Source organism: Stegostoma tigrinum, chromosome 23 (assembly GCF_030684315.1).
Source record: "Stegostoma tigrinum isolate sSteTig4 chromosome 23, sSteTig4.hap1, whole genome shotgun sequence".
NCBI classification, from domain to species: domain Eukaryota; kingdom Metazoa; phylum Chordata; class Chondrichthyes; order Orectolobiformes; family Stegostomatidae; genus Stegostoma; species Stegostoma tigrinum.
Genome location: NC_081376.1, coordinates 55,111,018 through 55,135,815, shown reverse-complemented (window position 1 = coordinate 55,135,815; position 24,798 = coordinate 55,111,018). Strand labels below are relative to the sequence as shown.

The 24,798-nt window shown below is 41.1% G+C and overlaps 1 protein-coding gene across 12 annotated transcripts in view; it reads right to left on the bottom strand.

Moving 5' to 3' along the window:
* The window catches only part of LOC125462139 (centriolar coiled-coil protein of 110 kDa-like), a 104,446-nt gene that overhangs the window by 53,537 nt on the left and 26,111 nt on the right, over window positions 1–24,798 (bottom strand). For 8 of the 12 annotated variants that reach the window (XM_048551737.2, XM_048551738.2, XM_048551736.2 and 5 more), the window contains exons 2-4: window positions 17,356–17,524; window positions 14,167–14,295; window positions 848–2,489 (exon numbers count right to left, since the gene is read on the bottom strand). In XM_048551737.2, the coding sequence (XP_048407694.1) occupies window positions 848–2,489; window positions 14,167–14,295; window positions 17,356–17,502 (1,918 nt within the window). In that variant the 5' untranslated portion in view covers window positions 17,503–17,524. Of the gene's footprint in view, window positions 1–847; window positions 2,490–14,166; window positions 14,296–17,355; window positions 17,525–17,626; window positions 17,841–24,043; window positions 24,065–24,654; window position 24,798 lie in introns of those variants that run through there. The other 4 variants (XM_048551732.2, XM_048551733.2, XM_059654209.1 and 1 more) reach the window with 4 other exon arrangements.

Sequence of the window (24,798 nt, the reverse complement as noted above, 5' to 3'; positions counted from 1 at the left end):
GTGTGCAGTTTTGGGCCCCATATCTCAGGAAGGATGCACAGGCCCTGGAGCGGGTTCCAAGGAAGTTCACGAGAATGGTCCCAAGAATGGAAAGCTTAACACAAGAGGAACGTTTGAGGACTCTGGGATTATACTCATTGGAGTTTAGAAGGATGAGGGGATCTGATTGAAACTTAGAGAATACTGAATGGCCTGGTCAGAATAGATGTTGGGAAAATGCTTTCATTTGTAGGACAGACTAGAACCTGAGGGCACAGCATTAGAGTAAGGGAAGGCCTTTTAGATTCAAGATAAGGAGAAACTTCTTCAGCCAAAGAGTGGGGAATCTATGGAATTCACTGCCACAGAAGACTGTGGAGGCCAGGTCATTGACTACATTTAAGACTGAGATAGATAGATTATCAAGGGGATCAAGGGTTACGGGAGAAAGCAGGAGAATGGGGTTGAGGAACTTATCAGTTATGATTGAATGGCAGAGCAGAGTTGATAGGCTGAATGGCCTAATTTCTGCCCCTTTGTCTTAAGGTCTTCTGAAGTCTCCACAACATTAAATATCAGAAAGTTACAGAAAATCAAGTGTATAAATGCAAACAGATGTTTAAACCTTCAAAATTTTGCAGTTAACAAGTTCCCATAAATTTCTAACATTAACAATTAATGACTTCATCAGCCTAATTACACATCAGCAATAATAAGAATGCACTGCTATCCTCGCAAGGGGAAACACAGATTCAACACTAGAGAACCAACACTAACAGTGTCACGTCATCAATACTCTTACAGCGGAACTTGTCAAGAAAGGAGAATTTAAACCTCTCTATACTTCCAAAGATAAAGCCATTCTTACCTAAAGCATTAATATGGTTATTTGGAGGCACTTCAGTTTCACTCCTGCTAAGTGAAACTCTCTGAGGTCTCTCGTCTCGAATCCACCTGCTCATCTCCTGAACCGTTTCAACAACAGTTGGTTTGTTTTCTTTGGCACTTGAAGTTCCCATCGCTAATTTGCGTTTGGCTTTAGCTTCTGTACCGCTTTGTAGACTCTTTTCATTGTCTGAAGACATTGTTGAGAGGTCTATTTGTTGTCTTGTGGTTTGGTTTTGCAGCAGCACTGGAGATGGATGCTTGACATCATAGGATTTGTTAAGCTCAATGGATGAACCTTGTTTAGCATTTTCCATCAAGCTGCTAGTCTTTTGGCCACTGAGATTGAATTCAATTTGGGGTTCCAATGATTCAAAAATTTCCTGTTTATTTATAAGTAATGGAGATGACCTTTCTAAATCATGATCTTTTTGAATCAAGCTGCTCAATGGCGCCTGAACAGCATTACCAATCATTTTTATTTCAGATACTCTGGAAGGTTTAGCGCACAAATGTAAACTTTCTTTTCTAGACATCTCGTCAACACTTCCCAAGCATGTTGGAACATCCTGTGTTTTCCCAGCATTTTGTTCTGTTTCTTCTTGATTGACTGCTATTAAAGCTTCATTCAGCACTGGTCTCTTTGCATCAAGATTATTAATATTTATTTTACCTAGAGGTATCCCAGATAATCCTTTAAATTTTTCTTTCGGACTTAGCTCATAAGCATTTACTGGATTATTAATAACAATATTGGTTGATGTCCTGGGACGTCTTTGGTGCATTTTCGGACTGCGACTTGGTTCAGGATTGGGTAGTTTGGCATAAGACCCCATTAAGCTTTTAAGCAAGCTACTGTCACGTTCATTTTCTGAACAGTTTATCCAATCGTCATCTGAATCAGATTCTCTAGGTGAACCTTTTGTTGACTTTTCTGTTAAGTTTACTTTTGATGAACTGCTTAAAACTGAAGCCAATGTGCCACCTGTTGTTTTATTAAATAATTCAGGGCTTTCATTTGTTGCAGAGGCATCCTGTGGCTGTGAAGTTGACCTTGCACTGCTTGTCTCAAGAATGGGATTCCAAGTTTTAGTAGATATTTTGTTTCTTTCTTTTTCCCATTCATTGATTTTAACACCTTCATTTTCTTTATCGGAATGACTTTCACTTGTACTTTCCTTTGAAACATTTTTCCCACTGCGTCGATTTTGTTCTCTCTCTACATATTCTCTGGATTTTTTTAACAGGTTCTGAAGACTCATTGCATAATGATCAGGAGATTCCTTTGTGGGTAACACAGCATCAGTTTTGGATTCTTCTTTCTTAGGACTCATGCATAGTGATACTGTGTTACTGGATTGGCCATCACATGTCAATTCAGGAAGGTCACTTAGTTGAGAAGAATAAACGCACTTCTCAGAATCTCTGGCGGTGTTTATTTCCGTTAATTTCAATGATATCGCAGTTGATACAGTGGTATCTTCAGGCTCGTCAGAACAGTTTGAAGTAACACAAGACTGGTCAGTGTGCTGAATTGTACTGAAGCCACTTGTTGGATCAATTTTTGTAGGCGATTGGCTTCCAGGGTCTTTGTCACATTCAGTGGCACTTGGCACATGGCATACCTTTTGGTAAAATAGTTAATAATTAGGATTAAAATGCAAGCAGGGAAAATTCTTTGCAATTTGGTCTTCCCACTTGTAAACAATGCCCAATGTAGCTGTACTTGGAAGATATTTCATAATGCCACTTTCCCAACACATTATAGTGCAGTTCACAACAGACTGGTTTTGAAAAAACTCAAACTTCAGAGAAAATTAACATCTTAGTTTTTCAAAAAATGTGGGCATTTATAATAATCATATACAGTCTGAAAGCAGCATCTTCAGTAAAACAGAGGCTGCAGGAGGTCCATTGGAAATGAAGCAGAAAGCTTAATGTTTGTTAGTAACTGCTGGTGGCATAACCACACAAAATCACATCACAATGTTTTGCTTTTGGTATCCAAGTACACACTTGTAAACAAAATAAGACAAGCCTTCTAAACTAGTTTACATGCAGAGGTCATTACACTTCATGAATTAGCAACTAACCACAGGTGTAAAATTGGACAAAAGGAAAGAAAATTATTTACTCAAAATATTTGTTACTGTAAAACAGCCAAGTACCCAGAATGCAAAAGTAAATTTAACTATTAATCAATGCATTAAGCCATCTCTCAAAAAAAATTTCCTCAATTCTATATTAAAAAATTCATGAAAATTATTTTTAACTCCAACTTGTTTGAGCTGAAGTTAATCCATTCTGAAGATGAAAAACCATCATCTAACTTGGGCAGGTAGGCATGAAATTTGGGACATGGTTAGATTGGGTCTATGCATTTTTTTTTAAGAATCACAAAAATATCAACAGAATTGAGGGTGTGCACTTTCATTCATGCTCTTTCATACACTTCTTAAAAATGATTGGTAGAATAACATTGTCCAATGGAGACAGAATACAATAGTGTTTAGATATTCTACAACACAAGAAATTCAGAAACCAGAACAAATAATCTAGAGAATGCATTATTATGGCATTTTGGAATGTGAAAATAATCTGAAACAAATTTGATTTAAAAAAGTGAAGAAACTGTTGGGTTTTTGCAAAAACCGAAGTGGCTCACTCAAGTTGTTTAAAGAGAATGTGCTATCCTTATCCAATCTTGACTAAGACTAAAATTCCATACCAAATAGTGGCCTCTTGACTAACCTCTAAAGTGCCCTAACCAACCATTCAGTTGCTCCATACAAATATCGAACATATCACCCATATGCAACCAGGCAGCAAATCATGACATTAAGACACCATGAGCCTCACTGAGTCCTCAACATCAGAGACCTGTGGCATCTTACAAGAGTTGACCGATGGACTAAATCAAGTTACACCATAACTGAAACTTAAAATTTACACAGCTTGGAATGTTAGAGGAATCAACAAATGTCCCAGATACAGCCACCAGATGTGAGGGGAAAAATGGAATAAAATCAGTCAGAATGGCACTGGGAGCCCTCTACTTCAAAACACCACCACCACAATCTGAAACTCAGAACTGGACCTCTCTCTTCATTGAGAACGTGGGTATTGGCATGACCAATTGCCCAAACTCAGCTCAACCCCAATTATCTTCAATCAGCTTCCATTCCACTATATAATCAGGACAGGGCTGCCCAATAATATTTGTATTATTCATCACAATTAGTAATTCTTTTGATAATGAAGAGTGTATATCCTCTTGCATTGAGACTTGGACTTGTATTGATCAGGTGCCAGGTAAAATTTATGAAAAAAGATTATGTCTGGCAAAGAAACTTCTTAGCAAGAGGACTTAACCATCACCTCTTGAAATTCAAAGTCAAACCCATCAGTTTTCCCCACAAACCAGTTCATGGACATCATCAAACTGTCGCTCAACCAAACAAAAATGTCATCCCTCATGGAATAGGTCACAGACTAAGTATTCAGACAGCAGGTAACTCATTTTCACATTCCCCAAAATTCTCCATTGTCAAAAAAGGCACAGATTCATCGTATGATAGAATAAGAACATAAGAAATAAAGTACTAAGCATTCATCCCTCAAGCCTGGTCAGCTATTCAATAACAATATTGGCACTGCTGACATTCTACCTCGAGTCCGCCTTCCTGTACCATTCCACATTCCTTTTTCATCCAAAAATTTGTCTATGCGGCTTAGTCTTGAATATGTTCAATAACTGGTCTCTCAGCTAGAGAATTTTGGGACATCACCCAATAAGACTTGAAGGTATTTCCTCAGCTGAATCCTAAATGGCCAAGCCATATTTTGAGACTCAAACCCCTACTGCAAGGCAACCAGCTATGGACGGGATCCATCCAGCATCTACCCTTGGAGAATGTTCTATGTTCCGATGAGATTATCTCTCATTCCTCCAAATTTCACAATCTGAAACTCAGAACTGGGCCTCTCCCTTCATTGACAACGTGGCATGACCAATTGCCCAAACTCAGCTCAGTTAGAGAATAACAAGATGTAGAGCTGGATGAACACAGCAGGCCAAGCAGCATCTCAGGAGCACAAAAGCTGACGTTTCGGGCCTAGACCCTTCATCAGAGGCTAGACCATCTTTCCTATTCCACAAATATCCCCATCCTCAACGATGGGGTAGCCCAGCACATCAGTGCAAAAGATAAAATTACTGCTTTTGCAGTAATTTTCAGCCAGAAGTGTCGAGTGAATAATCCATCTCGGCTGCCACCAGTGGTCCCCAGCATTAGGGATATCAATCTCCAGCCAATTTAATTCACTCTGTGATATCAAGAAATAGTTGCAGACACTAGATCTGCACACACTATGGGCCCTGACAACATTCCAGCAATAGGACTGAAGATTTGTGCTCCAGAACCTACTGCTCCCCTAGTCAAGCTGTTCCAGTACAGTTACAACACTGGCATCTACCCGACAATGTGGAAAACTGCCCAAGCATATCCTGTATATAAAAAGCAGGATAAATCAACTTGGCCAATTACCATCCCATCAGTCTATTCTCAGCCATCAGTAAAATGATGGAAAGCATCATCAGCAGTGCCAGCCAGCAGCACCTGCTCAGCAACACCCAGTTTGGGGTCTGCCAGGGCTATTCCGCTCCTGACCTCACTACAGCCTTGGTTCAAACACGGACAGAAGAGCTGAATTCCAGAGGCGACGTGAGAGTGGCAGCCCTTGTCATCAAGGCTGTCTTCAACAAGAAGTGTAGTATCAGTAGCTCTAGCAAAACTGTAAACAATGGGAATCCGGTGGCAAACTCTCTGGTGGTTAGAGTCATACCTGACACATAAAAAATGCTCGTGGTTGTTGCGGGTCAGTCATCTCAGCTCTAGGGCATCTCTGCAGGAGTTCCTCAGGATAGTATTTCTAGGCCTAACCATCTTCAGCTGCTTCATCAATGACCTTCCTTCCATTATAATGTCAGAAGTGGGGTTGTTTGCTGATGATTGCACAATGTTCAGCATCATTCGAGGCTCCTCAGATGCTGAAGCAGTCCACGTTCAAATGCAAAAAGATCTGGGCAATATCCAGGGTTGGGCTGACAAGTGGCAAGTAACATTCGCGACACAAATACCAGGCTATGACCATCACCAGTAAGAGACAATCTAACCACCAACCCTTGACATTCAAAGGTGTTACCATCACTGAATCCCCAACTATCAACATCCTGGGGGTTATCATTGATCAGAAGCTCAACCAGACTCATCACAAAGAGTGACTACAAAAGCAGGTCAGAGGCTAGGACAAGGACAAGGCAGAAGTCAGCAGTATGACTGTATACTCGCCACTCGCCTAGTTGAGTGTAGCCCCAACATGACTCGAGAAGCTTTACACCATCCAAGGCAAAGAAGCCTGCTAGACTTGCACTACATCCACAAGCATTCACTCCCTCCACCACCAACCGTCAAGATGCACTGCAGAAATTCAAAGATCCTCTGACAAGACCTTCCAAACCCACAACTATTTACATCGCCAAGGACAAAAGCAACAGGGATGACTACCCGCTACAAGAACCCCTCCAAGCCACCCACCATCCTGACTTGAAAATGTGTTGTCGTTCTTTCACTGCTGCTGAGTCAAAATCCTGGAAGTACCACCCTAAAAGTACTGTGGGTCACACAGCAGGGGGACTGCAGTAATTCAAGAATCTGCTCACCACCTTCTCAATGACAACTAGAGATGGTCAAGAAATGTCCCACGTCCCACAAATGAATAAGTAATTAAAAATGCAAGCTGTACTCAATACTCCTGGTGTAGTACATAGAACAGTACAGGGCCTTCGGCCCATGATGTTGTGCCAAACTTCTACCCCAAACCTAAGGTCTATCTAACCTCCACCGCTACCTTATTCTACCATCCATATGCTTATCTAATAGCTGCTCAAATGCCCCTAATGAGGTCGACTCCACGACCCTCTCTGGCAATGCATTCCCTATGCCCCCATCATTCTGAGTAAAAAGCCTACAACTGATGTCTCCGATATCTACCTCCTTCCACTTTAAAAATATGTCCCCTCGTAAAAGCTACCTCCACCCTCGGAAAAAGTCTCTGGCTGTCTACTCTATCTATACCTCTGATCATTTTGTACACCTCTATCAAGTCACCTCTCATCCTTCGTCGTTCTGAAGAGAAAAGCCCCAGCTCTCTCAACCTTTCCTCGTAAGGCCTTCTCTCCATTCCAGGCAATATCCTGGTAAATCTCCTCTGCACTTTTTCTAACGCTTCCACATCTTTCCTGTAATGAGGTGACCAGAATTGGACACAATACTCCAGATGTGGCCAAACCAGGCTTTTGTCTTGCTGGAGCATACCTTCACAGCTCTTGAGCTCAATCCCTTTAGTACTGAAAGGTAACACACCATACACCACCTTAACTCCTCTATCCACCTGTGTGGCAGCTCAGGGAACTGTGAACATGAACCCCAAGATCCCTCTGCTCCTCCATGCTGAGAAGAATCTTTCGGTTAACCTTCTATTCTGCTTTCAAATTTGTCCTTCCAAAATGAATCAGCTCACACTTTTCAGGGTTAAACTCCAACTGCCACTACTCAGCCCAGCTCTGCATCCTATCAACATTCCTTTGTAACATAGAACAGCCTTCTGCACTGTCCACATCGTGATCCACCTTCGTATGGTCCACGAACTTGCTAATCCACCCTTCCACTCCTGCATCCAAATCATTTACAAAACTCACAAATAGAAGACGACCCAGAACAGATCCTTGGTGATACACCAATCGTAACTGAGCACCACGTTGAATATTTTCCGTCCACTACCACCCTTTGACTTCTAACAGTCAGCCAATTCTGAATCCAATCTGCCTCATTTCCCCCTATCCCATGTCTCCTTACTTTCTGCATGAACCTGCCATTGGGGAACCTTATCAAACGCCTTACTTTAATCCATGTATACCACATCCACTGCTCCACCTTCACCCACGTGTTCGGTCACCTCTTCAAAGAATTCAATAAGGTTTGAGAGGCATGATCTACCCCTCACAAATCCATGCAGACTATCACAAATCAAACTGTGCCTTTCCAAGTGATCATAACTCCTGTCTCTCAGAGCCCTTTCCAATAATTTGCCCACTACTGATGTAAGACTAACTGGTCTATAATTACTCGGGTTATCCCTGTTCCATTCTTTGAACAAGGGAATGACATTTGCCTCTTTCCAATCTTCCAGCATCATAACCATGGGCAGTGAGGACGAAAAGATCATTGCCAAAGGCCCTGCGATCTCTTCCCTCACTTCCCATAGAATCCTTGAATAAATGTCATCAGGCCCAGGGGACTTATCTATCTACAACTTCCTCAGAATTCCTCGCACATCTTCCTTACTAACATCAACCTCCTTTAGCCTACCTACCTGTTTCACAATGCCCTCCCCTACAACTAGGTCCCTCTCAGTTGTGAATAATGAACAAAAGCATTCATTAAGGACCTCTCCTTTCTCTTTAGGCTCTGTGCACAAATTCCCCTTACAATCCTTGATTGGCCCTACATTTCTCTCGTCATTCTCTTGTTCTGCACATACATGTAAAAAGCCTTGGAGTTTTCCTTGATCCTATCTGCCAAGGCTTTCTCATGCCCCCTAACAGTTCCCCTAAGCCCTTTCTTCAGCTCCTTCCTGGCTAACTTATATCCCTCTACAGCCTTTTCCATTCCTCCTTTCCTAACGTTACATAAGCATCCTTGATCCTCTTAACCAGTCGCTTGATCGCTCTCATGAACCATGGCTCCCTCACTCAACCACATCTTCACTGCCTGCTAGGGACAAACATATCGAGCACATGCAGTATGCATTCCCTAAACACCCTCCACATTTCTGTGGTGCTCTTCCCTGACAGCACCTGTTCCCATTTTATGTTACCCAGTTTCTGCCTAACTGTATTGTAATTACCCTTCCCCCCAATTATATACCTTACCCTGCTCTATGTCTCTATCCTTATCCATGACTATCATGAAAGAAACAGTAATGGTAGTTTCACTTGGGCCCTATACAATTGCAGCAAGACATTACAAAGATTAGAATATGAAGGAGTGTCATAGGTGAGCACTGTGCTCGCCTTCCTATTGCTTTGCTGTATCTGCACGTTAAATTTCTGTCGTACATGCCCCACAGAATACCAACATTTCCAAGTTTTCACTGTATAAAAATTCATGCCAATTTTAGTTTTCCTTCCACTTTTCCAAGAAATTCCACACTTGCTATATTCTCATTGCTGTTTGGATGTAACTACAACACCATCTAGAATTAAACAGTCCCTTCATTCACAAGCCTAAATATTCAATTCCACCACCATCAGATGCAGTGTGTATTAAAAACAAGAGGCCAATACGCATACAGGAACACAGTCCTCACCAAGACCCTTCCAAACACAAACTTTGCTGAACATATTCCTTTATTGTTGCTGGATCAAAACACTAGAAACTCCTACAAACAGAATACGAGGCACTGTTCAGCACGTTAGCTGCGGTGGGTCAAGAGGCAGCCTAAGTTCTTCCAAGTGCAATTACGGACAGGCAGAACTGTCCGCATCCTGAGAATGGCAAGTAAAAAAACCTGACAAAACTTTCCAGTTTTGATACCCCTGCACTCAACATCATGGCGGGAAAGCTTCATAACCAAAATTAGAATTTTGCACTTTGGTTTACATAGTTGATTCACTTACTCTTCAGTATGGCAGTACAGTGGCATTTTTCACTTGTCAGAAAACTAGTTCCTGCTCTGCTCTACAATTTTGGTTATGGAACATCAAGAATCTGACATCAGATGTCTGCTCAAATATTCTACAGGCCCTAACTCAACTTGAGGCAGAACAGGTTGCTGGCCTTTATGAACTTGCTGGAAGTTTCACCAACCAAGATCCACTCAAAAGATAACTTGATGAATTTCTCTTGGCTCTATCAGTAGTTAACACATCAACTGTGTTAATGAGCCATCTATACTGAAAAAACACAGACTCAATATCTTGAGGCCCATTAGCTGGTGGTGTTAAACAATTAGCACTTGAATAGTGTTATTTCAGTTGATCTCAGAATCCCATTCAGATTATTTCCAAACTAAAGAAAAGCAGAAACAACAGTACAGTGCTAGAGAAACATGGTAGATCTGGCAGTATCTGTTGAGAGAAAAGCAAAGTTAAGGTTCGATTCCAGTGCTCCCTGATTAGGCCCATTGTGCTCCCCCAATAATTTGTTTCAGATTCCCAGAATCCAGTTCTTTGAGTTGATCAAAGAAAAGCAAACCTGTTCCGAGATGGAGAAATATTCTAAAATGTGTGAAAGCAAGTTAAAGAATAATTTAAACTACCTCACCACGTTCTCCCAGTTTTTGGCAAATCTCTGTACTCATTTAGACTGAAAACAAAAAATGCTGGAGAATACAGATCAGGCAGCATTAATGGAGACAGAGCAAGCTAACATTTCAAATCTAAACTACTCCTCAGAGCTGGTGTGATGTGTGGTGGGGGCAGCTTTTATGCAATAGTGAGGGTGGGGGGAGGGTGTTGATGGGGGTGGATTGCTGGGGGACAGAGACTGGTAGTAGAGATTAAGTGATCAGAATGTGAGAATGGCAAAATAATGATGTGACTGACAGACGAGAAAGAACACGTAGTCCCAGTGGAGTGTGGGGGAGCGGGGAGAGAGAACGTGGTGACAGAGAATGGAATAAGTAAAGCAAAAAGGGAAGAAATTAGAGTGTGTTCACAATCTAAAGATGTTGAAATCAGTATTAAGTCCGGAAGGTTTTAAAGTGCCTAGTCTGAAGAGACATTGTTCCTCATGTTAGCACTGAGATTCACTAGAACATTGCAGCATGCAGAGGACAGACAAGTGAACATGCTTTAATAACTTGGCTGAGGGGGTTGAAAGATGGGTCAGCAAGTTTGCAGACGACACAAAGGTTGGAGGTGTCGTTGACAGTATAGAGGGCTGTTGTAGGCTGCAATGGGACATTGACAGGATGCAGAGATGGGCTGAGAGGTGGCAGATGGAGTTCAACCTGGATAAATGCAAGGTGATGCATTTTGGAAGGTCAAATTTGAAAGCTGAGTACAGGATTAAGGATAGGATTCTTGGCAGTGTGGAGGAACAGAGGGATCTTGGTGTGCAGATACATAGATCCCTTAAAATGGCCACCCAAGTGGACAGGGTTGTTAAGAAAGCATATGGTGTTTTAGCTTTCATTAACAGGGGGATTGAGTTTAAGAGTCGTGAGATCTTGTTGCAGCTCTATAAAACTTTGGTTAGACCGCACTTGTTATACTGCATCCAGTTCTGGGCGCCCTATTATAGGAAAGATGTGGATGCTTTGGAGAGGGTTCAGAGGAGGTTTACCAGGATGCTGCCTGGACTGGAGGGCTTATCTTATGAAGAGAGGTTGACGGAGCTCGGACTTTTTTCATTGGAGAAAAGGAGGAGGAGAGGGGACTTAATTGAGGTATACAAAATAATGAGAGGCATAGATAGAGTTGATAGCCAGAGACTAATTCCCAGGGCAGAAAAGGCTAACATGAGGGGTCATAGTTTTAAGCTGGTTGGAGGAAAGTATAGAGGGGATGTCAGAGGCGGGTTCTTTACACAGAGAGAGTTGAGAGAGCACGGAATGCGTTGCCAGCAGCAGTTGTGGAAGCAAGGTCATTGGGGACATTTATGAGACAGCTGGACATGCTTATGGTCACAGAAATTTGAGGGTGCATACATGAGGATCAATGGTCGGCACAACATCGTGGGCTGAAGGGCCTGTTCTGTGCTAAAAAAAATTAAAAAAGATAAAAAAAATGCAAGCAGGATGCTGTGTTAAAATGGCCAGGTACAGGAAGGTGAATGTCATGCTTGTGCATGGATTGGAAGTGCTCTGCAAAATGTGGTTAACCAGTCTGTATTTGGTTTCTCCAATGTACAGCAAATGTAGCAATATCAGACCAGTGATGTTATTGCAAAGGATGGGATTATTTTCATTAGGGGCAGCCAGTTGTTCTCGAATAGGTGGTGGCAGTGGTGAATTGCTTTCTTGAACCGCTGCAGTTCATAAACTGCAAGCAGACCCACAACGTCTTTCGGAAGAGAATTCCAGAATTCTGACCCAGTAACAGTGAAGAAATGGGGATATATTTCCAAGTCAGGATGATAAATGGCTTGGAGGGGAACTTGCAAATGGTGGTGTTCCCATATATCTGCTGCCCCTGACCTTCTAGATCGAAGTGGTCATAGGTTTGGAAGGTGCGAAGGATTTTTGGTGAATTTCTGCAGTGCATCTTGTAGATGGTACACATTACTGCTACAAAGCATTGGTAGTGGAAGGGGAGAATGCTTTTGGACGTGGTGCCAATCAAACATGCTGCTCCGATCAGCTCTTGTAGCCACTGTGGTGAGTTCAGTTGAGTTTCTCGTCAATGGTAACCAACACTCCCAACCCCCCGGATGTTGATAGTGGGGGATTCAGTTTTAGTTACACCATTTAATGTCAAGGGGCACTGGTTGGATTTCGTCTTGTTAGATATGGTCATTGCCTGGCATTGTGTATGGCACAAAATGTTACCTGTTACACGGCAGCCCAAACCTGGATATTGTCCAGACCTTGTTGTATTTGAACATGGGCTGCTTCAATACCAGGAGGAGTCACAAATGGTGCTGAACATTGTGCAATCATTGGCGAACATCCCCACTTCTGAACTTATGACAGAGGGAAGACCATTGATGAAGCAGCTGAAGATGTTTGAGCCATGGACACTGTCTGGAGGACTCCTGCCGAGATGGTCTGAGGTTGAGATGACTTTGAACTACTACAATCATCTTCCCATGTACCAAGAATGACTCCAACAGCTGAGAGTTTGCCTCCAATAGCCATTGATTCCAGTTTTGCTACGGCTCCTTGATACTACACACTGTCAAATGCAGTCAAGGGCTGTCACTTTCACCTCACCTGTGGAAATCAGCTCTTTTGTCCATGCTCAGAGTAAGGCTGTAATGAGGTCAAAAAGGTGAATGGCCCTGGTGCCACTGAGCAGGTTACTCCCGAGGAGGTGCTGCTTGACAGGACTAACGATGACACCTTCAATCATATCCAAACTCAAAAAATGGTAAGAAATAGGGAGTAAGCCATTTTGCCCTAGGCCCGGTTCAACATTCAATATCATCATTGCTGATCTGATTATGGCCTTCAATCCACTTTCCTGTGCCTCAACCCTGATACTAATTGAGTTTCAAAGATTAACAACCCTCAAAAAGCAAATTTCTCCATTTATCTTCAATGAGAGACCTCATTTGCAAATTGTGCCCCAGACTCCCCTCTGAGGGGGAAACACATTGTCATCGACCCTGCTTAACATTCTGAGAATGTTTAATGTTTTATTAAGATCACCTTTCTTTCCTTTAAAGTTCTAAAATGAATATCGTTCAAAACTTGCATCAAAAAATGAGCCTCTCAATGTGATATGAGTTCAATGGACAAACATGCTTCCTTTTGTATTATAATAACTTATGAGACATTATTGCCAACAGATAGTGATGATACACGATCATTGTAGGCTGCAAATTAGCCCTGGTGTCAGGATTTCCTATTAATTCCATGTAATCCTGGAATTGCTGGAGTCATAAAATGTACATTTTAAACTGATTTATGAATCAATATCTTCTTCCTAGATCAGTCAATGAAACTGATTCATTTCGCCCCCCCACACACACAGCCCAACTATATTCTCAACAAGCAGTAATGAGACTAAATTACTAGGCAGTTGTGTTATTGGGGAATTGTTGAATGTCACTACACAAGGAGAGGACCCTGCTCTTCTTTGAGAAGTGCTAGGCAATCATTTACATCCACTCTGGTCATTGTTGGACATCTTTTCCAGAAGACAACAACCCCAAATTATTCCCATTGTACTGCATTAAACCGGTGGTCCAGATTATGTGTTCAGGTCCCGTATGCGGCTTCAACCATGACTTCAATTGCTATCACTGAGCTAAATTGGGCACTAAAATGATCTGGCCCTTCCTGTGTATATTATCAAAAATGTCATAAAGAAAAGAAGCAGCAAGCCACTTACTATGACAAATAAAAACACTAGCATTAGCCATTCAAAATTACGAGTCAATTTGCTTCAAACATTACAACGACAATGAAGGTAGAATTATCACGTAATCTGTATTGCAATTTCAAATTTTACCTTGTCTTTTAAAAGTCCAGGTTAAAAGTTCATTAAAATAAACAGATAATAAAATAACTGACCTGTACATTTTCTATAATTTCCTGCACACGAGTCAGTAAGGCATTTTTTCTCGCTTTCTGCCGCCTGAGCTCCAGTTCCACAGCTTTTTGTCTATACTGCTGCATCTCCAGCTTTCTTTCGCTATTCATCTGTAATAGGAAGAATTACCTTGATTCAGTTGGATGGTGTGATAGCTTTCAGCATATCTAAACCTTATTATGATCCAATTTCAAACATCCAAAAACCAAGCTTACTTAATCAGAAGTACCTGCACTGCGTATTGTCAGTACTACTCATTCGCTCCATTAGTTAGATGATGAATAACCCAAAGCTGAAATAAAGTTATCAAATAACCAACTAAAGCTTGGTTGTTGACCAGGCTCACAAAAGCTTATAACTATTGTTTAAAGTAATTTCCTATTTCAAAGACGCAATGCATATGAGGCTCTCATTGGCTAAGTAACTCAAGTCAACATATGATCTTGTTTAAACACAGTTAGCAATAATGGTGCCACCTATTGTTTTACAAGACAAAGCAAGATAAACACAATCTAAAAATACCTTCGCAAATATATTTGATTAAAATGTGTTGGTTTCCATAAATCTGTTTCAGAGACCATCCAGTTCTTTCCTATTGACTCTAAGTAACTTTGAACTTAGCAGACGTAACCAAGCTGGCCACAGAAACCAAAACAACTTTCCCTTTTGTACACTTATGCGATAGTTTATACCTAGTTCATAAGTCCGTAAGAAATAGGAACAGAAGGTCATTCAGCCACGCAAGCCTGCTCCTCCATTTAACAGGATCATAAGTAATCCGGCATTCCACACATTCACTTTCTTCCATTTTCCCGTAACCCTCAATTGTCCTACCAACAAGAATCTATCTCGCAATTAAATACACACAAGAACGTTGACCCCACAGTTCTCTGTGGGGAGGCATTCCAAAAACACGCAACCCTCAGAATATATTCCTCCTCTTCCCAGTCGTAGATTGACATTCCTTTGTTCTAGGGCTTTGCATTCTGGTCCTGGGCTCTCCCACGAGGGGGAATATCCTCACAGCATTTACCCTGTCAAGCCTCTTAAGAATCCTAGATAACAAGGTGTAGAGCTGGATGAACACAGCAGGCCAAGCAGCGTCTTAGGAGCAGGAAAGCTGACCTTTCAGGCCTAGGCCCTCTGATGAAGGGTCGAGGCCCGAAACATCAGCTTTCCTGCTTAGTCTGCTGTGTTCATCCAGCTCTACACCTTGCTATCTCAGATTCTCCAGCATCTGCTGTTCCTGTTATCTCTTAAAACTCCAATATGTTTCAATGAGATCACCTCATTCTTCTAAACTCGTGAGTAGATTCTCAAACTGTTTAGCGTCTGCCCATAAGAGGATCCTTTAATCCCAGTCATTATCCTAAATAAACCTTCTCTGAACAGCCTCCAAATGAAATGATGTCTTTCCTTAAAATAAGGGGACCAAAACTACACAGTACGCCAAATGTGGTCTCAGATGTACAGTCGGTGAGTCTTCCCTACTCATATTCTAAACCCCTTGAAATATGGGTCAACATTTCATTAGCCTTCCTGATTACTTGTTGTACCCGTGTGCTAGCTTTCTACATTTCACACACAAATATACCAGAGTCCCTTTGCGTTAGTGTTCTGCAGTATTTCTCCATTTAAATAATACTGCTCTTTTGCTCTCCTTTCCAAAATGAGCTAAGTGCTTTGTCAAACGCTTTCTGGAAGTCCAAATACAACATATCTACTGGTTCACCTCTATCCACTCTAGTCATAGTCAAGACTTCCTCAAAAAAAACTCTAATAAATTAGTCATTCACTATTTCCCATTCATGAAGCCACGCTGACTGTTTTATCAAAGATTTTCCAACCATGTTATTGCTTCCTAATAATCTATTAAAACAATTCCTAACAATGGATATTAATCTAATCAGCATGTTGTTATCCACCTTTTCCCCTCCTCCCCACTTGAATAGGAGTGCCACATTGGTAACCTTCCAATCCTCCAGTACTGCTCCAGAATCAAAGGATTCTGGAACAATCACAACAAGTGCATACAGTATCTCTGTTGCTACTTCTTTTAGGAGCCTAGCATGCAAGCCATCACAGCCAGGGAACTTACATGCCTTTAGTCCCAATTATTTGTCTAATACTAGTTCTCTGGTGATGTTGTTTAATTTCAACCACCCACATACCTCACCTCCACATTCTTCAGTATTAATGATTTTGATATAGCCAATGCACAAAATAGTAACCAGTTTAACTTAGTTTGCCAGCCTTTGATACTTTTCTGTGGAGAGCTAGTAAAAATTAGGTGCTTAAACTTAAATATGAAACAAAGACAATTAGATTTTTTTTAGAAAGAGATTAAAATTCCCCTTACTGAAGTAGTGCCAACCACAAGAACCAGGCAGCTTTTATCTAGTTCACTTTTGAAGTACAAAAATTATAGCACTCCAAAGTAGGCTATACAATTATGAGATCCACTCTTCAAGCAACGAAAAGAAAAAGATGTCAAAGAAACTCCCACAACTGCTTAACGACCCACACCTTATTCAAGCAAAAAGAAAACAAGACAGAAGACATGCTTAAATGGTAAGAAGGTCCTTCCGTTACAGAATCAGAGCAAGTGCAACAACACAAACATGGAGACAATAAGGTCAGACACTGACCTTTGAAAATGCGAATGCAATGTCTTGAGAGATTACATTAATATAAAAAATGTTTGTGGTTTATCATCTTAACCTTGTAGTTTAAACAAACTTTGCATCATTGAGATGTATTCATGCAAACCTTCTAATAGTATCAGAAAGCCAAGGAAATGAAGTATTAGAGGCGGACTGCCAAACATCAATTGAGTTTATGTCGATTACAAGGTTACAATCGTTAAAATACTTTCAAACTAGAAGCAAATTATTTTATTCAAAGGCAGGAAATGAAGTTATGTTAGCTGTTAGATATGCATGGAATAACATTCCAAGGAGTTTCACTTTCAAACTTTGGTTTTTAAATAATGTATTAATACAATTGTTATTTTCCACAAATTAAGAACTATCAACATCACATTCCAAACAAGAGTATTCCAGATTTCAGAAAGTGTAGCAGAAAAAAACAATAATGTATATTTGATCATGATTTCTATTAAAATAATACATGACATTTAATTTATTTTTTCTTTAAATCAAGAGTCATACCAGAGGACAGAGTGCAGCAATCCCATAAAACTGGATAACAGAGTTGTTCTTTGGCCACACTGGCTCTAAGGATTTATTTTCCATCATCTCAGTCTGAATCCTGGTTAAGTGTCTACTGCAAAACTCCTCATATTCCTCCATTGTCATCTGCTAATCATTTCTTCTATTGCTGTAACACGAATTGAGTCACAGATTAGTGGGATCACAACTGTCACTCCAAATAAACTAGTTGTATGACTCCAAATATATTTCAAGTACCCATTTTTCTCACCCATAGCAATGTTAATTGGATTTATACTGAAGCTTCATATAAAGAAAACGGTGGTGTTACTATGACATTTGCAAAAGGTTATACTATTAGTCTTGTGCCTTACAAGTGTAACCACATTACCCAAAATGGCATATCAGTTATCTGGATTTCAAAGTTTCCTTAAAATTTCTATTTCAACCATTTCTAGGTCATTAGAATATCATAGGTATGCAAACAATAGGTGGTTTAATCACTGATATCATTTTTAAAAACATCAACTCATTTGACAAAGCCATGAAGTTCTTCTGTATTTTTACCAAAAGATATTCCTCCTCAAAATTACCTGATAGTGATAAAACCTGAAGTAAAACATAATTTAATAAAAATCTTTGTGCAGATTATGCTCATTTCATGCAATTTCTCCGTGATATTTTAAATTTTACCAGCCTGTGTAAAAACTATAGATTCAAGCATGCCAAGTCTCCAATTTATCTGGTTCCGACAAACACTGACCAGGTTCCTATACTTGACAAGAACTAGCATTTATCACAAAAAGTACATTCTAATCACAGCAATGAACAATCAACACATGGATCAGAGCTAAAATCCTAAGTCCTCTCTTAAAACACCTAGATATACACAGACAAACAAAAAAAAATTGTTTTATGTGTGGAAGGGGAATAAAAAACAATTCAACAGCATCAGTCCATTCGTTGAGATGTTCCTTCCAATTGCCAAGATTTTGTTGTTCAACCTCCTTTCTCTGGGTTCTCTCACTTCTTTGCAAGAGGCATACATCAATTGATACATTATCTACAAAGCCTGTTACTGATTAAAGGCGAAACTCGTAGCAACTTTCTTCTGGTTTCAGGTATGTTTAATGCAGAAAGAAAGAAAGATACACAACGCTCCTCTGAGAAAAAGAACAGGAAATGACATCACCAATACAGGAAATGACATCACCAACCCAAGGAAACCTAACCAGATAAACAGAAAGTGGGACATAACAGCAGCGCTTCGTCGGAGGCTCACTGATGATGTTACCTAGAATGGTGATGAAACGTCCGAAAACTAACCTTCCAGCTCAGCAAGCAAACGCACATCCAGAACCTCAACCTGAGCTACAAATCTTCTCAAAACTCGCTACAACCCATTCTTCCAGCATTATCATTCACACCCACAAGGTGTCAGCTTTTTAGGACTAAATCACAGTAGTGTTGGCAGGCCAATGGCCTTTGGAATCCAAGGCTGGTCAAAATGTTACAAAGTAATCAGCAGCTTGTTGCCAAGAAAAATTGCAACTTGTACACACTCCAGGGCTGTGCTGTGCCATCAACAACCATTACCACAGCTGCTGCAAAGTCACAGTGTAAGCATCACACGCTGAATTTCAGCATCATTTCTCAAACTGCAGTAATTCCTTCCTCAATCCTTGATTTCAAAACAGTCCTATCCTCATTTTAATCCACAGTCAAAAATATAAAATAAAACCACATGATCATTACACAAGTAAATAACTCATATATAGAATTAATGATTCTATATAATAATTCACATATCCACTACATTTAAAACTAATTCTCAAGCTAGACAACCTATTTTCCTTTCTCCCAATGCAATATGACAAAGTTGAGACACTGCAAAAAAATTCATACACAGCATAAGTAGCAGTTTGTTTCTATCAATTCCTGGGTAATTCTGTTGAAAATTGATTTGAACAGTCCTCGCAATCCTATCTCAGTTATATTGGTTTAGTTTGACTTGACTGCAATATTATGAAGCAATTAAAACAAAACTACAAAAGGTCTACCTAACCCATACTTACTTCAAGTGATCCTTCCAGTACTGCACATAAAAATTACTCAGACCTGTGAAACATATCTTGTTCATTTGCTTCTCAATTTCACTTTTGGCGTTAAATTTAGAGTATTATCTTCAAATTAGTTAGTTCGTTCATGTTCAGGGCTGTTACCATTCAGTACATCTTTTAGAAACAAAGGGAGTGATTATCCATGACTGTTCAGGCAACAAATAGAGTTACAAAGGTACCAACTGGGGAATCTTGAATTGAAATGCTTGTTTTACGATGGTCTAAGACAAGGAACTCCTTTGGCAAAGCAGCTGAATTACATCAGGAATGGCTGGCTGGAGGATTGTAAAATATAGAGGCAGAATTATGCTATTTGGCCCATTGAATGGTGGTTCAGACTCACTCATGGTTGATATACTTTGCAACCCCATTCTCCTGTCTTCTCCCCATAACCTTTGATCTGTTTACCAATCAAGAACCTAGTTACCAGTCTTGAATACACTCTAACTTGGTCTCCACAGCCCTGTGTCAACGCATTCCCCAGATTAGATACCATTCCCCAGATTAGATATGTGAATTACTTGGAATACTGCATCCAGTTCTGGGCGCCCTATTATAGGAAAGATGTGGATGCTTTGGAGAGGGTTCAGAGGAGGTTTACCAGGATGCTGCCTGGACTGGAGGGCTTATCTTATGAAGAGAGGTTGACTGAGCTCGGTCTCTTTTCATTGGAGAAACGGAGGAGGAGAGGGGACCTAATTGAGGTATACAAGATAATGAGAGGCATAGATAGAGTTGATAGCCAGAGACTATTTCCCAGGGCAGAAATGGCTAGCACGAGGGGTCATAGTTTTAAGCTGGTTGGTGGAAAGTATCGAGGGGATGTCAGAGGCAGGTTCTTTACGCAGAGAGTTGTGAGAGCATGGAATGCGTTGCCAGCAGCAGTTGTGGAAGCAAGGTCATTGGGGTCATTTAAGAGACTGCTGGACATGTATATGGTCACAGAAATTTGAGGGTGCATACATGAGGATCAATGGTCGGCACAACATTGTGGGCTGAAGGGCCTGTTCTGTGCTGTACTGTTCTATGTTCTATGTTCTATGTCTATGTTTATGACGCTGAAGAAATTCCTCCTTCTCTCAGTTCTACATTGTGATCACTTATCCTGAGGATGTGACCTCAGATCCTGGTCTCTCCCACTCTACACTGACTCTATCCAGGCCTCTCAATTACTTTGTAAGTTTCAATCAGATCCCGCTTATCCTTCTAAACTTCGATATAGACCCAGAATCCCCAACTGCTCCTCACATGACAAGCCCTCAAACCCCCAGGATCATTCTTATAAAACTGTGGACTCACTCCAAGGCCAGCACATCTTCCCCTAGACACAGGGCCCAAAATTGCTCACAATATTCCAAATGCAGTCTGACTAAAGCCTCTTACTGCTGAGGTGTATATCACTGAGTTTGTATTCCAGCCTTCCCAAAATGAATGATAATATTGCATTTGCCTTTCTAACTGCCATATGAACTTGCATGCTAATCTTGACAGAATCCGGAACTATGGCTCCCATGTCTCTTTACACTTCAGATTTCTGAAGCCTTTCCACACATTTAGAAGATAGTCTACCCCTCTATTCTTCTGCACCAAAGTACATAGCCTCATGCTTCACATTGTATTCCATCTGCCACTTCTTTGCCCATTCTGTCCAAGTCCTTCTACAGCCCCCCCGCTTCCTCAACACTATCTGTTCCTCCAATTAGCTGTGTCCATTGAGCAGTTCCTTGCCTCTCAAGTTACCAGTTGCCTCAATGTAGCTGTACAACACTTTGGCAGACAACAGTTGATTCAACTCCTCTCCTCACAGCAACCAGCTGTGGAGGAAAACGGGTGTGGATATGTAAGAAGTGGAGAGGAAATAAGTGTAGTTGGCCATTTAGCCCCTCAAGGACACTCCATCATTCAATAAGATCCTAACTGATATCATCTAATTCTCAACTCACCTTCCTGCCTGTCCCTCCTGTCCACTGACTTCTCTCTAGTTCAAAAATCTGACCATTTCAGGCTCAAATATACACAATGACTCAGCCTCCATTGCTCTCTGCAGTAAGGAATGTGTCTTTTGAGAAAAGCAATTCTGCTTTATCTTAAAAACTGTGGATGTTGCAAGTCAGAAACAACAAAAGGAACTTATGGAAAAGTTCAGCAGTTCTGGTAGCATCTGTGGACAGAATTTAAGAGTTAACATTTTGGGTCCAGCGTGTTCTGAGGAAGGGCCATTCCACCCAAAACATTAACTATGATTTCTCTCCACAGATGCTGCCAGGCCTGCTGACCTTTTACAGCAATTCTTGTTGTTGTTCCCTTTCTTTTCATCATAGAAATCCCTTATTTTGCCTAGATGCCCCAAGATCTAGATTTCCCAACTAGGGGAAACATCCTTTCAGCATGTTCCTTGGGACGTTTACTCATATTTCACCAAGATCACATTATTCTAAGCTTTGAGTACAGACCCAACCTTCTCAACTGCATCATAAGATTGCAATTTCACTTCAGGAAACAACAAGGCAACTCAACTGCCTCCAATGCAACTATACACCTGTTTAAACAAGGACACCAGAACTTTTATGCAGTACTCTTGTTGCAGCCTTTCCAATGGCCTGCATACTCCTAACAAGATTTCCTTTGTGCTATTCTCCATTCCCTTGCAATCAAGGCCAACATTCTACTTATCCTAATTACTTGCTGTACATGCTAACTTCGTGTTTCAATCACAAGGAAACCCAAGTTTCTTTTGCTGTTCACTTCTCTCTTGAAAAACTCTTGAAACACATTGGGAGAGTCTCTTGAAGACCATTAATTCATCAGCACTATTAATATTTATTCCAGAAATATGCTGATGCTACTCTAACTTAAAAAATTCACAGTGGGAAAGAAGGACTGTGGCCATGTTTTATTTGGAACTCAATCTATCAAAGCAATATGGTAGGTGGGAAAAAGTGCAAATTCAGTGGCACCAACTGCTACAGGGGAAAAAGATAGGAAGGTGAGGTGTGGTTAAAAAATATCCATCCTCCTCTAGACTGTAGAAGTTGTGCAGCCTCTCAATGTCCTTGAATCATCCTGAAATATGCTGCTTTCAACAAACACTCCACACATTCTTTTTTCAGAAGTTTTAGCAACATACTGAAATTTGGTCAAAAGATATTAAAGAGACATCTAAGCTTTAGTTGTCTATTTTTCAAAAGTTCTTGGAACTTATAATCAAGTTGAGCACAGCTCATGTTAAATTGTTGGCCTAACTTCCAAGCAACCCCTTGAGTTCCCTTCAAACACTTGGTGAAAACAAATTTCCTGGTTAATCCAGGAAGTTCAATATTTTCTAGTTCTCCATATAATTCAGATATGGTTTCTTAACCTAAGACACAATATTTGGGGTGGCTCAGTGGTTAGCACTGCAGCCTCACACTGCCAGGGACCCAGGTTCAATTCCAGCCTCAGGCAACTGTCTTTGCGGAGTTTGCACATTCTTCCTGTGTCTGTGTGGGTTTGCTCCGGTTTCCTCCCACAGTCCAAAGATGTGCAGGCTAGGTGGATTGGCCATGCTAAATTGCCCGTAGTGTTCAGGGGTGTGTGGGTTATGCGGGGGGGGGAATAGTTCTGGGTGGGATGCTTCAAGGGGCAGTGCGGATTTGAAGGGCCTGTTTCCACAGTGTAGGGAATCTAATCTAACATGGGCATCCTTGTCTCTATCATCTTTCAGTAGTAATTTTTTGAACATTTTTATAAATTACATCTTTAGAAACCTGCTCTGCATTTTGCTTCTTTTCATGCTTTCTGACGAAAGCACTAAGAAATTGAAAAGCTTTCCAATTGCAATTTGTTAAACAAGCCAATCTTAATACACATGAATGACATATAGGAGGTAGGTGTCACGGTTTAAAAATATGGATTGCACATTTAAGATGAGATGAGAAAACAATTGAAAGCTTCTAGAACTCTTTTCCTCAAAAGGCAGAAGTAGAGGCTTCAAATGTTTTTGAGACCGAAGTTGATAGATTCTTGATATAAACAAGGAAGGGAAACTTTAATCAGTGCTAGTGGGAGTCTAGAACAATCAGATGACTGGCAGATCAGGCTCAAGGGCTTGCTCCTAATTCAACTGTTTGTCCAGTCAAATTAACATAAATGTTTAAAACCCAAAGTAGAAATGTTCTAGTGCTAGCTTTGGCCTTTCTTTGATCACAGATTATTTATGATGAATTATGTTAATCAAATTCAAGGCATTCTAATGAACTGGACCAACATTTGGGCAACCCATAATAGTTCACAAATGGGCAAAATACACTAGATACCCAAATAAAAGCAAAATACTGGACATGAAATAAAAACAGAAGGTACTGAGAAATCTCAATAGATCTGGCAACATCTGTGGAAATAGAAAGAGCTGGCATTCCAAGTCTAATATGGCTCTTCAATGGAACTTGAACCATACCTGCCGTCAATCAGGTTCCAACATTTTTTCATTCATGGAGACATTGCTAATTATAATGCCGGGCAGGAAACGTCAAGCACACGTGTCCACAGAGTGAAATTAGGTTGTAATGTTAAAACCTTGAACAACTTACCAGTACACACAGATGAGATTCAACAATCAATCAATCAAGACTACCCTTTCAAGCAAGAAGAAAATGGAAGTGAAAGACATTTTGGCAACTACTTGCTACTCTTCAAATTACTTTGTCTGTTGTGTTTCAAACTATTTCAAAATTTACTTGGTTACCAACCAGCTAAATACTGTGTCAGAGGTTAAAACTCAACATTACATAGTGATGCAGAATCCAAACGTAATGACAGAAAGAAAACTCCTCTTTCCAATCGGAGATGGGGAGGAAAAACAAAGACTGCAGAATAGAAACACTTTTCACAGACGGTTGCGTGTGTGCCTGGCACTAACGAGAGCCCCACACAATGAGAAAACAACAACAGCCTCTGTTTAAACCGTTGTCTTTACAGATGACAAAGCAGCTGCAATCAGGAATCCCGTGGGTGGATGCTGGAGCCTTCACAGGAGCTGCTTGCGGTACTCAGCCGGGATAGAGCCGTCGCCATCACGAGGAGCCCAGGCCGGGGTTGCGGGAGCGGCCAAGCGAAGCTAAAATCAAGCGGGGGGGGGAAAGCATTACAAGCCGTGACCGAGGTGGTGGACAAAGGTGCGGATGCGGCGGACCGGGCTCACCTCTCACTGGCGGCAGCCCGGGACGGACTGCACTCACCTCTCACTGGTCACTAGCGGCACCCGGGGGAGGCGGCCCGGGACGGACTGCGCTCACCTCTCACTGGCGGCACCCGGGGGAGGCGGCCCGGGACGGACTGCGCTCAC